Source organism: Bombus flavifrons, chromosome 9 (genome assembly GCF_040668555.2).
Source record: "Bombus flavifrons isolate JBK064 chromosome 9, iyBomFlav1_principal, whole genome shotgun sequence".
Classification (NCBI taxonomy): domain Eukaryota; kingdom Metazoa; phylum Arthropoda; class Insecta; order Hymenoptera; family Apidae; genus Bombus; species Bombus flavifrons.
The window spans coordinates 1581381-1597990 of record NC_138450.1 but is presented as its reverse complement, the minus strand read 5'-3'; the positions used below and the strand labels follow the sequence as shown (position 1 = coordinate 1597990).

Genomic DNA, 16610 nt, shown 5'->3' with positions numbered 1-16610 from the left:
ATAAATAACGTTATTTCGAGCAACCCGATCGCAAAAAGAATTCGTCATCTCGTTTAGCGAGCCCGTCCACGCGCATTCTCGAAATTCCCACCAATTTTCGTGGAATATTGGAAACGAAGAATCTGTAAGCTCAAGTAGCATGTATACAATAAACGTTCATCCGTTGGAGAAATCGGGAGTTTTTCGATGTTCTAAAATTCCAATTGTGCCAACAGAAACAAAAGAAATACTGCTGTGGGTTTTCTGTCAATTATTTTTTTTCTGTCTGCCTCCTCCTCCTCTTCGTTCTCCTCCACCTTCTCCTCCTCCGTCTCTCCTCTTCTCATTGTCTCTCTGCCTTCCCCTCGTTCCTCTTTACGTCCTTCGCAATCGACGACGATGTTACGGCAACAAAAATAAACGCGTTACATCAGAATCCACTCTGCTTGTGATTTCAGGTGCGATGTATTTACCGGAACCATCGATCTTCCAGTATCACGTGGATCACTGTCTGCAGTTGGAACCGCAACAACAGCGTTGTCGTCGACTGGGAAAGAAGCACGGAAGCAATGATAGCAATAGGTTAGTCTGATTGGTTGTTTCGTCGCGATCTCGCGTACATTTGCCGCGTTTCGATGACGATTCCCGGCATTCGAGTCGCGTGCAAACGCGATAATTCGCGATTTTTCTGTAACGTTACGATGATGCATCAGGTATAATTGTCCCAAGTGCGAGAGGACTTACCGGCACTTGCATCACATGTTGCGCCACTATAAGTTCGAGTGTGGCAGCCCACCGAGGTTTCAGTGTCCCTATTGCGAAATGAGGAGCAAGCAGTCCAACAACGTTTATAAACACATACGCCTGAAGCATCCAGGATCGAAGCTCGAAGTCGTTGTACTGCAATATGATCAGCAATGAACTTATTTCTTCCTCTTTCTTTAACTGAGACAATTTGCTAACAATAAAGAGTTTGATTGTGATAAAGAAGTAACTAGTGTTTTGCGTAGACCAACCATTATCCTTCGATTCCCACGTGAAAAATATATCTCACGCAGCGTGGACGAGGTGTAACGATTAAACACGCGTTCAATTACTTTACTTACGCTTTACAAGTTGGAAATCGGCGAAATCGGTTAAGCACGTGGAAGAAAACGGCAAGGACAGTGTTGGCGGCTGTCGAATCATCGACCGCGTGTTTTGCCAACTCTTCGATGAATTTTGTTCTCGTACATACAGCTTGAAGATGCCTGCAATCGCTTTATTTGTTGTGTGTCTATAACTCGACGAGATAGTTGAACGTTATCGTGAGGCGCGCGTGTATGTGTGTGAGCCTGCAAGCACAATTTCCGAGTTTTCCCCACATAGAAACCATTCAGTTTCATTCATCTTTACCTGTAAATCTTCTTGTTCACCGACGATCCTTCGCACACGCGGTTCTTCCGTAGCGGCTCGATCGTTCGATCGAACGACTACCATCGCGTGAAACGATTCGCGAGTTTTCACGAGAAATCGGACGCACGATCATACATCATTGGTCCGCGGACAAAAAGCGTGGAAAAGAAAAGCAAGCCTTGTTCGAATCGACGAGGAGCGTCTCGAGCGAGATTTTCACAAATCACAACTAACCGATCTATTCCGTTTTTGTTTTCAGCATTCCTACAAATGTTGCCGCTACCTTGGATCGAGGACAAGTACCCGGAACGAAGCTCGAGAAAAAGTAAAACCCGATTCCCTTGTCCACGTTGTCGAAAGAGTTACACGACCAAGAGCGCGGTGACGGCCCACTTCAAGTACGATTGCGGCAAACCGCCGCGCTTCGAGTGTCCTTATTGTGGCAAGTTGAGCAAGAAAAAGTTCAACATCCAGGATCACATACGGCACAAGCACCCATCCAAGCCGGTCATCTGTAACACGTTGTTTTAGGACCATTCTTCTACCGACGCGATGTATGACGCGTGTCGATGTGTTGGCCGCCGTCTCTCGAAACGATATCGATACGAATGTCGTTGATCAACGTTACCTCTGTGCGTTACTTCTTCGTAAACGAAACGGTTTACCTTCGAATCGTCCGAATGGAATCGCAACTTTCAAATCGCCAAATCGACCAGCATCGGTTCGCGACGTCGAAACGACGCGTAGTGATCTGGTTTCGTTCGTGGAATCGTTGATCGATAAAACCGTTAAATAGAAGAGCCCGTTAATCGAAAGACATCTGAAAGCTTGGAAGAATAAAGAAACTTTTTTTGGGAAAAGCGAGAATAAACGTGTTCGGTTCTATATTCTGTATTCAGTTTGAAAGAGCGACATCGGCTTTGATATTGTTCGTATTGGTCGATGTGTACTCTACTCCTATATGCTATATCCTACTTTGCATGATCCCCTGTGTTTCCCTCTCGTTTGCGTGCCAATTGTAAGGCGATGTTGGAGAAAGCTGTTCGCGGGAATTAGGGCTAGCTTACGAACTTGACCGTGATACGATGTTTTGTAGGTGACCGACTCGACGATCTCCTCCGTGTCGCGCATTCGAGGAAGTACGCGAGGAAACGGGACAAGCTGTACAACGCGTTCACCGGGAAATTTCACTGTCCCAACTGTAACAACGGCTATGGCAGGCGAGACACTATGTTGGGTCACTTTAGGTACGAGTGTGGCAAGGCGCCGAGGTATAAGTGTCCTTACTGCACCATGTGCAGCAAGAAGACATCCAACGTTTATCAACATATCAGGTGTATGCATCCCGAAGAACCTGTCACCCTCGTTAAACTCTATTGAACCGTTGTTCGCGGCTTACCAAGCCAACCAACATTGGATGCAGCAAAATGTATCCAAGCGTTAAAACCTCCTCTTCCTCTATATTTCTTTCGAACACGTGCAATCAAATGCACGATCCAGATCGTGTTGTTCGATCACGCGTCATAGACGGCCAATATTTTCCAATTGTCGTTCGAACGAATAAAATTGCTGAAGAAGAACAAACTCGTTTCTCCTACTTTGATCTCGTACAATGTTTCCTCTCGAATTTTTTAGCAACGACGATCCAACAACAGCAACAACGTCCAACTTTTCGTTTCGTCTCGTCTCGTTTGGTTTTCTTTGCTTTCGCCGGTTACTCCAAGTTGCACGAACGTTCGTTCGATTAACGAGCCTTTCGGTTTGTTTCGTTTCAGATATAGCAGAATGGCGACCGAACGAGAGGTTCGTTTGTCAGGTTTGCGACAACGGACTCGATCACGAGAAATTCTTATCACGGAAAACGGAGCGAACGCTGATTTATCGACGCGCGAGAAGAATTCATCGTATCGGCTTCGAGGCCATGGCGAATCATCTGCATCGAATGGTTTCCAAAAAATCAACGACGCTGTGCCAGGGATCGCGTTGTTCGTTCCAACGGAAGCAAACCTCGATTTTAAACAGTTCTTTTTCGTTTGGATGCCCTCGTCGATTATTGGACGCGTGCCCTGTCTCGCGCGTGTGGCAAACGATCGAACATATTCTCACTCCGATCGCACGAAGAAGATTCCAATCGGAACGCACGACTACTAGCGTATGGCGAGTACCAATGCTTCAAACGATGGACTCTATGTATTCCTGTCAATAAATGAAAACACGTAGGACACAACAAACACACAACCAAGCTTGTCTCTCTTTTGGAAAAATACGTGTGCGAGAACGTACGCAACGTATCATCCTTCCGATTCCTTTAAAGATCGCGAGACGAACGACGGCTCGTCCTGAAATTGAATTTTCGCTGGCCCGCAGTTATATTTAATTTTCGTCACCCGTTCCCAATTGGTCGAACGAGTCAGAGGAAATACGACTTGCTGCTTTCACTTCTCTCTAACGGTCCATTCTCGTCTCTTTTTCTGCTTACAGACTTCAGGCCAATTGTCTTGGGAAAGTTCCACGGTGTCGTTCGAAATTCTCGGCACATGCTGAGGCTACAGACGTCCCTTAACCGGCGCGGCTTTCCATGTCCAAGATGCGCCCGTACATTTCACACTTCCGGCGGCATGAGTCGTCACTACAGACTCGAATGCGTCGATCTGCCGCGTTTCAAGTGCCCGCACTGCGATATGCGCAGCAAGTATACTCAGGCTGTGTATAGGCACATTAGGGCCAAGCATCACAACATGGAGCTAAGATTCGTCAAGCTTTACTGAATCCTCCTGGCGACGCTGCGACCTATTGCTTCGATTTCCAATCGTCGATTCAACCTAATCACCTCCTATTTATACCGAATATATCGATTGCCGCAAAACCGACCGTATACCATGTCCATTTCGTGTTGCACGCGCGTGCGCGCTTTTCCGGTTACGGCGGCGGAACACGGTTCGAGCAGGCTGCAACGCGCGCATAATTCGATCGACCGAACCGGCCGAGTTGTTCGGCAAGAAGAGACGGAAGAAGAGGCGTGGGAACGATCGGAGCGAGAGATGAGAACGAAACGTAGGAACCTGTTCGATTTTAACGAGTTCCGAATCACGTAGAATGCATGTACCGAGGTTTATTGAAATTCCGATCGAACAAACATAATAACCGACGCGGTGAATAAAAACCAACGATGTATGCTTGCGAATTGCGAACAGAATCATATTGTTATTAATATTATTACTATTGTTATTATCATCATCATCATCGTCGTCGTCGTCGTCATCATCGTTGCTATTATAACAGCAAGATTTCGATATCGGTACTAAACCGTGGCAATGTACCGTCGTTGTAATGTCCGACTAGATCTTGTATTGTACATTTGCGTGGCTGCGCTTCAACGTAAAGCCTGTTTTTTGATAGTCTTTGTACAATTGCCCATAGTTTATTCTCAAGGAGCCTAGGAACATTTTTACTTACCAAAGGACTCGCGCGAATAAATTAGCGTAGGAATTGCGAATAATTACAGTGAGGAAAATTAGACGAAAAAAGGAAGAAGAGAAGAGATAAGAAAAGAAAGGGAAATGTCGCAAAGACAACTGTCGTTTTTTTTTTTATGTTGTACGTATGTCTTTTTTTTTTTATTTTGCATCTCTGTTTTCGTCCGTTTTCGATATTTTCTAAGCTCTTGTTCCGATTCCATCTTCACAGTTTTCATTCTCCTTCCCTACGTAGTAGCACGGGCACTCACGAACAAGTACAGTCCAATTGGAAATTTTGCCACTTGCTACATCTTGCAAGCTCGACCGAGTCACCGGCTTGCGGTTTTCTGCGCTTGTGCTTTATTCGTTCGATTTTAACTGTGTACACACGGCTGGGTAGATCACGATACAGTCGATTCGATTTTCTGTTGTTAATAATCGAGTGATATTGAATTTCTTGGTGTTGAAATAAAACAAGTGGCGCGCGAGCAAGGGTGAGGGAGAGAGAGAGAGAGAGAGAGAGAGAGAGAGAAAGGAGAGGAGAAATTTTGATATCCTTCGAATCGTTGATCGTGTGGCGAAATATTTGAATGTTGATATGAAATCCGTGCTTGCAGGTAGACAGCCGGCAAATCATCATACTTGGTTCCACTGCCCTCGTTGCACACACAGTTTCCTGTCGAAAGACCGTATGATGCGTCACTACCGGTCCCATTGCAACCTCCACGAGACTCGTTTTCGGTGTACGTACTGCGATTACGGGTCAAAATATAGCTCGAACGTCTACAAACACGTACGAAGGGTCCACAAACAATTGCCTTTGTTTAAGCCACACCGGCTGCTTTTGCGTTGATCGACGAAGAGCAGATGTTGTTGTTTTCGAAGGACAACGATGATAGAAAGGGAAGAGGAAACGCGGAGACATCGACGCTCTAACGACAACGACTTCGCGCTGCGTCGTTTCAACGAGGAGATACGGATGCGCGGCACAGCACGTTCGTGCGTTGTTTTCAACGACTTGTGCTGCGACTTTTCACCAAAGATTGCTATCCTTCTCTGTCACCATAAGATTTGTAATCGATCAACTTTTTTCTTTCTTTAACCACCATCCGCCAATAAAATTCGTTTATTTCGTTCGATCACCGGAAGCGTGTTAATTATTTGACAGAATTTAACGATTGCGTCTACGTAGAAACACGCGTTCACCCGACAACGAAGAGACCTTTGAAAACGGTTGAAAGTGTCTCGCTGTCGCAGCTTGAGATCGAAATCGTATTCTCTGAAATTCGTCGCACGAACCGTAGACAAGCATACTGACTCGGCCTGTGATTTGCTTGTCTTTTGCAGGGTACGTTGAGGAGTCGCGGCCGGGGCAAACCGATCAAGTTCAGAGATACTTTTGCCCGAGATGCTGCAGTTCGTTCAGTAAGAAGGCGAACATGCTGACACATTTTAGATACGAATGCGGCAAGGAACCACGCTTTCAGTGCCCGTACTGTGGCAAAAGGGACAGAAAATCCTCGAATACCTACAGGCATATCAGGACGTACCACAAGGGTAGTAGAATTCAAGCGTACAAGCTCTACTGAATCGATGTATCGATCCTTGGAAGAAAGCAGGAAGGAAGGAAGGAAGGAAGGAAGGAAGGAAGGAAGGAAGGAAGGACAGGAAAGAAAGGACAAAAGCATGGAAGCGTTCTTTCGTAGGCGTATGATTCGGGATGAATTGGAATCGAGCGAAAAGCGCGAGCAGTTGTGTGTACAAGATTACGAAAATAGATGTGTTCCTTGTCCCGTGAGAATCACTGTTCTCGTTCTATCCCGTCTTTCAGCTATCTCATTTTACTCGATGCTGCTCGTTTCAGCGACTGCTCGACATTTAACAACAGGATTAGACATTGGTTCGCGTATTGCAGCATTCTTAGGGGTTTGTTTCTCTCGACCTACTAAGCGTATCGGTTAATTCGTTTCTCTGTTGTATTTATTTCCTTGTTCCTTTCCGTTCGGTACCGACACCGGTTTCGCTGCTTGCTAACCGTTGCCTCTGTTTTCTTGTTCGTAGGACGGCCCCTACCATCTTACGATAACACCGCCGTTCTGGATAATTTGAGAGCGGACATGGAGTACAGGGGGAGACGAGCTGCCATCAAGCACGAAGACGGTGTATTCTGGGACTCTGGCAAAATGTCCTATCATTGTCCTATATGTAACGCAGGTTACACCTATAAGAAAACATTGAAGACGCACATGAAATACGACTGCGGAAAGGAACCGAGATTCAAGTGTCCTTATTGTAACAAGAGGGACAAGTGTTCGTCGAATATTTACAAACACATCAGAATGCGACACGACGGAATGCCTGTGATCGTTCATCGAAATTAAAAACGATCTTTCCTTCTTCATCAAATTTACGTTCGAGTTTATCTCGTCGGTCTCGCGATTCCCATTTAATCCGCAGATTAAATTCGCGGTTGCCTTAGCTCGACAAAGGCGCTGATTCCCAGTCGTAATATAGCGATCTGTATCGATCCAATTGGTGTCAGTTGGCCGCGTCAAGTTTGTCGATCTATCGATCTATGCCGCGTTTGAAAACACAACGATAACGGCGTAACCTTCGACGCGATTCGCATCGAAGTAAACAACAAGTTTCCCTCGTGTCGCGTATAACTCTCCGCAGTTTCGGAGACTAGGCTACTGGCAACGCGTGTACGCGTATTCCGGTATTTTCGTAGGTGGCAAGTTTCTATGAACTTTCTATGATAGAAGAAGATGAAAAGGACGGAAGGAAGAGGGAGAGGGAACAGAGAAGAGAAAGAAGAAGTTGGAGAATAGAAAGGAGAGAAAGCAAGCGAAGCGGAGAATAAGAGTAAAGAAAGAAAAGAACAAAGATAGTAGAGATTTAGGATTATCGAGATCGATTAAAATTGCAAGTATTGAGATGGACGAACCGATCGAGTGATTGCGAATTAGATACGCGCGATAGAATGATACACGATGTATCGTTTACCTCAATAAAATCGTCATATCTTTAACCCGTGGTATATGACATATACATTTGCGAGTATAATGTTAATTTCAATCATTCCAGACAGTCGTTGGTGTTCCGATCGCTGTCCCTCTTCCCTTTTCACAGATTCAAGTACATACAGAAACACACATACACACACATAAACAGCAGACGCGTGTTTGAACGCGTGATAAGGTTGGACGAGGTTCGCAAAGCGATGGGTGTAAACTGTTGGTAAATCGAGGACGCGTGTTAAACGACGTCGAGACGACAGAAAGCCGAGAGAGGAGAGCAGTTTCGTTACAGCGCAGCGGCTCGACTTTTTTTTTCTTGTCCGTGTTACTTTGTTACGTTTATTCTAATCGCGTTAGCGATTAGACACGCTTGTCGATAGCCACGTTAGATCTGTTCGCAGGGCCTATTCGAGACGATATTGCATATAGTTTTGGCAAACGGTAGCGAGTGACATGACGCAGGACTAATTGTCCTGATTCTTTTCAGATGTACGGATATTGGAGTGGCCAAACGCGAGGACGCAGGCCGCGGTCTCCAGTTACATCTGTTCAAAGTGCAACGCAGGATTCCGAAGGATGTGGGACCTGATTAGACACAAGTGTGGCCAGATTCCTAGATATGCGTGTCCTTATTGCCATAAGAAGGACAATTCATCCTCGAACGTTTACAGGCACATCAGACGATGGCATCCTAAATTGCCAGTCGGTGTGAATAAAATGTTTTGAACGGTGTGAAATGCTGCCGGTGAAGTATCATAGTTTAGAATCATTGGAATAGCAGATCAAATCGACACGAATCCAACGCCACTGCCAGATTTTTTTTTTCTCCACTACACGTATTTTATTCGAGATAGCGATACTATGCGTGATCAAGTTAACACGGATGACGGTAGCAAGGCTCCATACGCGTATTCGAAGAAGGATGATTTCCGTCGATCTGATATTTCGTGTGCCTGTGTGCGCGTGTACGTGTGCGTGTGCGTGTGTGCGTATCGCGTATTCGCGTATTTGTGGTACGTGCGAGCGTCTACGTGCGTCGTGCTTATGCGGATGTGCATACGCGTGCATGTGCACTTGCGCGAGAAAGGAACTCGATGAAACTGTCGTTGGTATACGTTCGAGTCACGAAACGATTGGTCCCTATGATCAGGATCTGTAATCAGAATCTACGAGCATTATAATGTTTCCTTGGTGTCCTACTTTCATTTACGCGTAACTATGTAACGCTTTGTAGATATGTATCTATCTACGCTTCCATGGAATGAATTTGAATTGCTGATTTTCTTAACGCGTACACGTCTACGTGGACGTGCACGTGTACGTATTTCGGCATAGAAATCGTGGATCTCCCTGCGCGCGGATGCGTTATAGCTCGAACTTGGCTATATATCGTATTTGTGTTTTAATTTTCAGAGTGGAACGACACGTCGTCCCGTTCGAAGACGAACGCGACAAAGTGTTCGCAGTGCGGCAAGATGTTTCCCAAGCAAAGGGACTTGGTCTTCCACTTGAAGCACGCGTGCGATCAGAAACGCAAGATTCGTAGCGTGAAAAGCGTCGCAGCTTTTCTCTATGGCACCAATTTGGACTGCAATCAATGTGGGAAGACGTTTAAAAGGCGGAAAGATCTGAATTACCACGTTCGTCATTTGTGCGGTATTCGAGGGATACAGTGTCCTTATTGCAACAAGTGTTACACGTACACATCTAACGTCAAATATCACATAAGTCGTTACCACGAAGGAAAGGAAGTTTATTACAATAAACTGTTTTGAGCGATTGATTGTCGCGAATATCAGTTGCCACGTTACATCGATTTCTAATCGGTATTTCCAAAATCGTACTTAATCCACGCGATACCTCACTTCGCACTATCGTATAGTTCGTCTTGTCTCGTCTCGTCTCGTCTCGTCTCGCCGCGTCGCGTCGCATCGCGTCGTGGCGATGCCGTTTCTGAACGTCTTTTCAGAAAGAAATACTTTGTCCCTTTGCCCGAATAGGACATGGCATAAAATTGGAGCCGTCATCCTCCTCTCTCTAGTCGTTCGAGCATTCGTTTCAAAGCTGAATGACATCGTCGGTGATAATTGTAAAGGATCTCGTAACCATCATGTATAAACGTGTTTGAAACGATTAAAAGCTCGATGAATTTTCAGTTTCCGTTGTTTTTCTCTTCTCCTACGTTTCCACCGTGCTACGCGTAATCGGTTATCTCGTAAGTTGCCCTCACCTTCGTCTCCCTTTTTTTGTCTTTTATATTCGTAACAATTACTTGGTATCCTCTGGAACCAAATTTCCACAAATTACTTTCTCATCGTTCCAAACTCTCTCTCCTCTCTTTTTCCTTCTCTGTCTGTTTCTCTCTCTCTCTCTCTCTCTCTCTCTCTCCCCCTCCCTCCCTCGTTCTCCCCCTTCGTTCTTTGTCTCGCGCGCGCATTTCTTCAGGAACGTTGCCCATTGCACGGTATAAAGCTCATGGCTCCGTGGCTTTGACGTGGATTAACCATCGTGTATCTTGGTGTTTCCAGGTGACTATCAAAGGGAGCAGTTTTTCAAATGGAACAGCATGGACTTTGTTAACTATTCGTCGGGGATGAAAAGCTTCTTGGATAGGTATAAATATCATCCGAACGAGCGTAAAAGATTCGAATGTCTCAACTGTGGATGTCGTTTCACCCAGAAGACCACCATAACCAGACACCTGCGGTACTTTTGTGGCCAAGGACATCGCTATCAGTGTCCTTATTGTGAAATGAAAGCCTCGTGTTCGTCCAACATTTATAGACATGTCAGATCGAGACACGTCGGATACAAAGCTCACGCCATCAAACTCTTCTCTTCGATGAATCCTCGTAGAAACATGTAAAACCGATATTTCTAGTATTGGCTAAGGAACGAAGCGCATTCCAAAAAGCGATTGGAAACAAATGTCTCAAGGTAGATACGATAGACAATACTAAGACGGGACGAGACCAGACAAGACGAAATTTAAACCAATTAAAATAGAGGCACAAACAGAAACGAATCGAGGCTATATTAGTGACGTAAAACCGTGTAAAATTTTTCACATGTTCTCCAATGTAAAAAAAATATATATATATATATATATATGTATGTCTTTCTGCATCAGTCTCTAGTCGCATTGTTCCTTCGGTACATCGTCCCATACTAGCCAGCTTTGCTTGATCGACGTTTCAACGAGGATTTTCCCCTATCTTTTACTCTTTTCTCGAATCTCGACCAAGAAGATCCTCGTTGAACGTCCTCTCTTGCCGATCCAGACGTAAAAATGGATTTTCCTTCGAGCCTTGATTTTCTTTTACCTTCTCTATGTCACGACGACACGGAACGATGCACTCGCACATGCTCCTGGACCGGAAAGTGCTTCGAAAACGGCTCGTACATCGTGCTGTTTCCTGCTAACACGTTTCTTCGATATTTCAGGTGTTTGGCAGCATATTCGACCACGTCCGAGGAGGCGGCCGAAAGTGTACTCCGTGCACAAGAATCACTATTGTCCACGTTGCAATCGTGGTTTCACCCTAAAGAAAAACATGTCGCGGCATCTGCGTCACGAGTGTGGTATGGCGCCGAAATATCAGTGTCCCTACTGCGACAAGCTTTCCAAGTTTACCCAGAACATTTACGCCCACATCAGGAAATATCACCCTGACCAAGCACTGTGCTTTAAACGGCTCTACTGAACTCACGATTGAGAGATTTCTTCTAATACGTGGCTCCACTCCACCGATGTGTCACACCAAGTGAAATAAAGTTGTCAAGCCCAGTCTCTCGGAGTCTTTTTATTTATATTCGAGAGTGTTAGACACAGCGAAGGGAGGAAAAGAGAAAAGAGAGAAATGAAATGCGCTCATGCGTCTGGCTAACCGTGTTGCTAAATTTGATTTCAGGTGTATCGCCGATCGCAGACGGAACGAGATCCTTTGTCGTCGAATCGTTTGCTTCTGGCGACGTCGAACGGTCATCCCGCAACGGTGGCAAACTTCGAGCAAACCCTTTTTCCACGCTGAATCGTTTCTTTTTAGCGAGAAAGACCTTTTCATCCAAACACCTTGCTTCTTTTTTTATGCATTTGTCAAGGAGAATAAAGCGGAAAGCAACACTTCCGACCGTTTTTCCTATTTATCTTCTTCCAAAGAGCGGCAGACATGGGAAAGTGTGCGCGATATACAGTCAACTCGCCTGTAACACACGGTTAATACGTTCCGTGTTGCATCAAAATCGTGTTACAGGAGAGTTGTCGGAATTTTTGCACCATGTTATATCGACACTGTATTTCCTACATCGATCCGCAACGGTTGCTTTTAAACGCCTAAGTTTTGCGTCTACTTTCTTATCGCAGACTAGAGTTGCCGCGATCGACGTTTTTCGATGAACGGCCAACTCTTTGTCGCAGCATGAGAGAAAGGGGGGTGGGGTGGGGTGGGAGGGGAGAAAATACTGCTGTTATATGTGTCGTCGAGCTAACGTTTGCCTGTTAATATCACTTACCGAGAAAACTACCGTGTAATTTCCAGTGATGTTCAACCTGTCGACATTGCCTTACGTGACCGTTCTGGCTCCGGATCGGAGACGAAGATGCTACAACACCGGTATGCTTCCAGCAGTGGACACCACATCCCGAGGTAACTTTGACTGTCCCAAGTGTCAGAAGACCTACAAATGGTATCGAGGACTTCACAGACATTTGAAATACGAATGTGGTAAGGCGCCGCGCTTCCAATGTCCGCATTGCATGTACACTGGCAAACACAGGTCGCACGTGTACTCGCATATTAAGAGCAATCACAGCGATCGGCCGATTTACGCTCTGGATACTCAGCAGGGCTGAAAGCCGTCCGATATTTGCTCGCGACAATTCTCCTGATTATCCAAATGGGAAGGACATCTCCTTCCTACGCTTTAGTAACCGAACATTGCCGATACGCTTCAAATCGTAGCGATACGCGACGGATGCGAATATAGCGAAGAATGCGCAACATCGATTCCGTAGCTGGAACCGATTTTCTCCATCATATTCTGTACATTTCTACTCGTAGTCACTCTGTATAGAAAATAAAGGATTCCTTAGCGATAGCAACGGCTCGCTTTATCCACCTTCGATCGTCACGTTTTTTGCGTTTCTGTATTCTACATCTCACTCGTTGATCGCACGACCACCATGTACGACGATGAAGGATGAAGAAGCGTAAAGGAAAGTGAAGTGAAGAGCGACATCTGCTGCTGCGGTCCACTCTTTCGTTTCCTTTCATATTAGCGTTAGTGTAAATGAACTTTTCATGTTTTCCATTTCGCTCGACGTACGAACGTTCGAACCGTCGGAGAGTTAACTTCTCGTCGTCTCGCCCTTCCGTGTATCTTTCACCGAGCAGAATTTCGATTTCGTCTTGTCTCGATGCTGAGTCCACCGTCAGCGGTATATCGAGTGTTGAACGTTATCGTTCGTCGATCTTTCGCAACTAACCGTTGGAAAATTTGTCCTCTTTTGCAGATTCCGGCAGACGTACTTGGAACATGAGACCTCGGACTTCTACTCAGCTCTACGAACGAAATCGACATCCGTGCCCGAATTGTGCTCGTACCTACAAACATCGAAGTCACATGATACGACATTATAAGTACGAATGCGGGACATCTCGGAGATTTGAGTGTCCTTACTGCAAGAATCATCTTCGTCAACGTACAAACGTGTGGACGCATATACGCACACTTCATCCGAAATACAAACTTTATTGCATCGATATCGCCACAAATGCAAAACTCTACCATCAGGAGCATCGAACCGATTAGCTCGCAGATCCTTCTTTCGTCGTTCCAACCAATCATTCGATCAATTTCTCTCTCGTTTTCTTTAGCTTTCGATGTTATCTCGTCTGGTGCGTCTTATCTCGCCTCGACACCTCTCGTTTCGTCTCGTCTTATCTCGTTTCGTCTCATCTCATCTAGTCTCATTTCGTCTCGTCCAATCCTATCCGTTTCCTCTTCATTTCTGATCATCCTTCCGAGATTGCGTTTTCCAATGTCTAGGTGCATGCGTGAACGTTAACTTGCTGTATTTTCTCCATATCGACTGTTTCTCCTCGCACGTGTGTGTGTCCAATGGTAAGAATTTTCACATTCTACTTTTGACAGTTGCAATTTGCAAACAAATTGCAAAACAGTTTTAACGTGAATAAATAATTGATGCCAATTTTGAACTCTGCTATTTTTCTATCGACTGCCATCGACTATGACGTACTTATTATACCGTTCCATAGTCGTATGTAAGCGCGTTAACTTTCGTTCTCGCAAACTTGATTTGACTAGAAAAAGATTGATAAGCAGCGGCCGACTGGACGGAGCCGGTATGAAACACAGGTTTGTGGGAAATGGTAGTAGAGTTTACGAGGATTGCGCTAGAAAGAAAAAGAAAGAAGAAAAGCCTAGAGAAGATTTAGATTCGGCAGTCGAATTGCACGAGATGTGCAATTCGAAACGGAGAACGCGGACTTTTTACTTGGGATTTCTTTCTACGCTGTTTCTATACAAAAAAAAGTACGTTCAGGTAACGAATCGAAATAACGGTACACCGATAATAACGTTCTTTTTGTTTGCGTGCTTGTTTCAGAAAGAGAAAAAGGGAGCACGGAAATCGAGCGGTTCCATGGTCGTTCTGGCAGAGAATTTACGATCATCAGACGAGACGGAATGTACGAGTGTCCCAGTTGTCGCAATCTCTACAAATGGAAGAAATCGATGCTGTCGCACTTGCGGAACCAGTGCAGACAGCCTCCGCGCTTCGAATGTCCTCACTGCTCCATGAAAAACTACCAAAAGTCTCACATGATCCGTCACTTGCGCGTACATCATCCTCAACTCGCGCAAACGTTCTGGGACCGAAAGTTCAGTGCTTTCTTTCGATTTTAACTTTAATATTTCCACTTCAATTGTCGTTCTTTCGATTGTTGCTCGCAATAAAGCATCGTGGTGAATCGAAGGAAGAAAAAAAAAGAGTGAAAAAGAAAAGAAAAGAAAAGAAAAGAAAAACAATATTTATTCCTCCCCTTGTACACGAGATCCATTGGTTCGATCGCCGTGCATCTTGGCGCGTGACAAACACCTACCGAGCTCCAATATTTCAATCGTCTCCTCGATATTCTTCAACTAACGAGCGATCTTTCTATGGCTGGTTGTAAAGTATGGATGCTTGGTGGAAAGATGGTTCCACGGGATCCATGTGCTAGCACCGACCACGTGCACGCGAGAAGTCTCATTTGTTGTTGTATCGCGCGAACACCGATTTTGTCCGAACCTATTTTGTCGAGAAAAGCGTATCTGTAAATTGTTACTTTGAATTGCGAGCACGCTTCGCTGGGCGTTTCGAAGAGAGAATCGAGAAGAAGTGCGCGTGATGAAACGTAGGTTCCGTGGAATGCGTACCTTTCCCAATTGCGTGGCTGCTCGATGGCTGCTCATTCCGAGCAGAGTTCCGACGCAGCTCTGTGCTCGCAACGACAAAGTGGTCGAATTGCTGGCGGAGAAGAGGGTATATTATTTCTCGCGGCGAACACGGAGCTACCCGGAGCTAAATAGTATAAGGGTTGGTAGGGAGTTTGCCGTCGAGCGGAGCCCTTGAAGAGCGACGCATTCGAACGGAACGTCCGTTCGACGGGGTGGCCAAACTCCGTAAGCTGTACAGCCTCTTCTGTACAGCGGTCGAGAGTATGCTGTTCAGTATTTATGTCTCCGTGTTTCAGGATTCCCCCATATTCTACCGCCTGCGCTCGGACAAAACCTAGACTTGAAGAGCCGATTGGAAACTATCGGGAAACGTTGTTTGGAATCGAGCAAAACCGCGAAACGGAGGAGCGCAAAGATAAACGTTTCCGACAAGACGAAGCCGTTTCAGTGTCAAAAGTGCGGTCGCGGTTTCACCTTGAAGAGAAACAAAGATCGACACGTGAATTACGAGTGCGGCCACGAACCAAGATTTCAGTGTCCGTACTGTGGTCTTCGCAGTAAGCAAACATCGCCGGTCTACGCTCACATCAGAAAAAAGCACCCGGAAGAGGAAGTGTTTATCTTCGACATGAAGCTTTGAACTCGACGTTGAAGATTCGACGAAACGTCTACTACCGACGATCCATCCATTTTGCGCCCGATCTCGTTCGATGTAATCGACACGTGTAGTCTTTCCACTTTATACTCGCTTTCTATGGAAACGTATTTCCTTACCGCAAGGTATTCGCGGAGCAAAAATATTTCTCAAGCTATTGACGCGAAACATCGATTTGAAATATAGTCTTCGAACGACACTTGCGTGTAAATATTTCGGTTAAAATGCATGCAGATTTGCACACAAATGACAGATACGCACGAACGATCCTTTGTAGTTTAATATTTCTTTTTATGGTATATGCAAATTTATACGACAACGTACACGCCGAATATCCTTACGATTATCAAATGGCAACCCGTCGTCTGCATACTTTCGTGCACGAATGGCTAACCGAACCATCAGGGATGTGTCCATCGGCCGAAGATGGAATGGTACACAACGATTTCTATTCGATAGATTTAATTACCGTTAACCTAGCCTAAGATGCAATTTTCCCTAGTACGTATTAAATTAAACAATTGAAAATAATTAGAAATAATGTCCGTTAAAATCGTGCGATTTCCATTCGTCTGCTTTGATATTCGCAAAGAAAGACAAAGAAAAAGAAAGAAAGAAAAGACTGAAAGAAAGAAAGAAAGA

At 45.2% G+C, this 16610-nt stretch overlaps 1 protein-coding gene across 27 annotated transcripts in view; it reads left to right on the top strand.

The window, feature by feature from the left end:
- LOC138183346 (longitudinals lacking protein, isoforms H/M/V) overlaps positions 1 to 16610 on the top strand; it is a 79599-nt gene that overhangs the window by 55221 nt on the left and 7768 nt on the right. For 4 of the 27 annotated variants that reach the window (XM_069120121.1, XM_069120120.1, XM_069120117.1 and 1 more), the window contains exons 7-9: positions 1634 to 1816; positions 2471 to 2710; positions 3150 to 3605. The exons of 7 other annotated variants lie outside the window; for them this stretch is intronic. In XM_069120121.1, coding sequence (XP_068976222.1) covers positions 1634 to 1816; positions 2471 to 2710; positions 3150 to 3580 — 854 coding nt within the window. In that variant the 3' untranslated portion in view covers positions 3581 to 3605. Of the gene's footprint in view, positions 1 to 437; positions 562 to 692; positions 916 to 1633; positions 2216 to 2470; positions 2711 to 3149; positions 3606 to 3855; positions 4158 to 5449; positions 5975 to 6179; positions 6437 to 6893; positions 7864 to 8339; positions 8664 to 9265; positions 10008 to 10380; positions 10715 to 11296; positions 11643 to 12390; positions 12577 to 13364; positions 13679 to 14480; positions 14795 to 15609; positions 16274 to 16610 lie in introns of those variants that run through there. 16 more of the 27 variants (XM_069120119.1, XM_069120125.1, XM_069120123.1 and 13 more) reach the window with 16 other exon arrangements.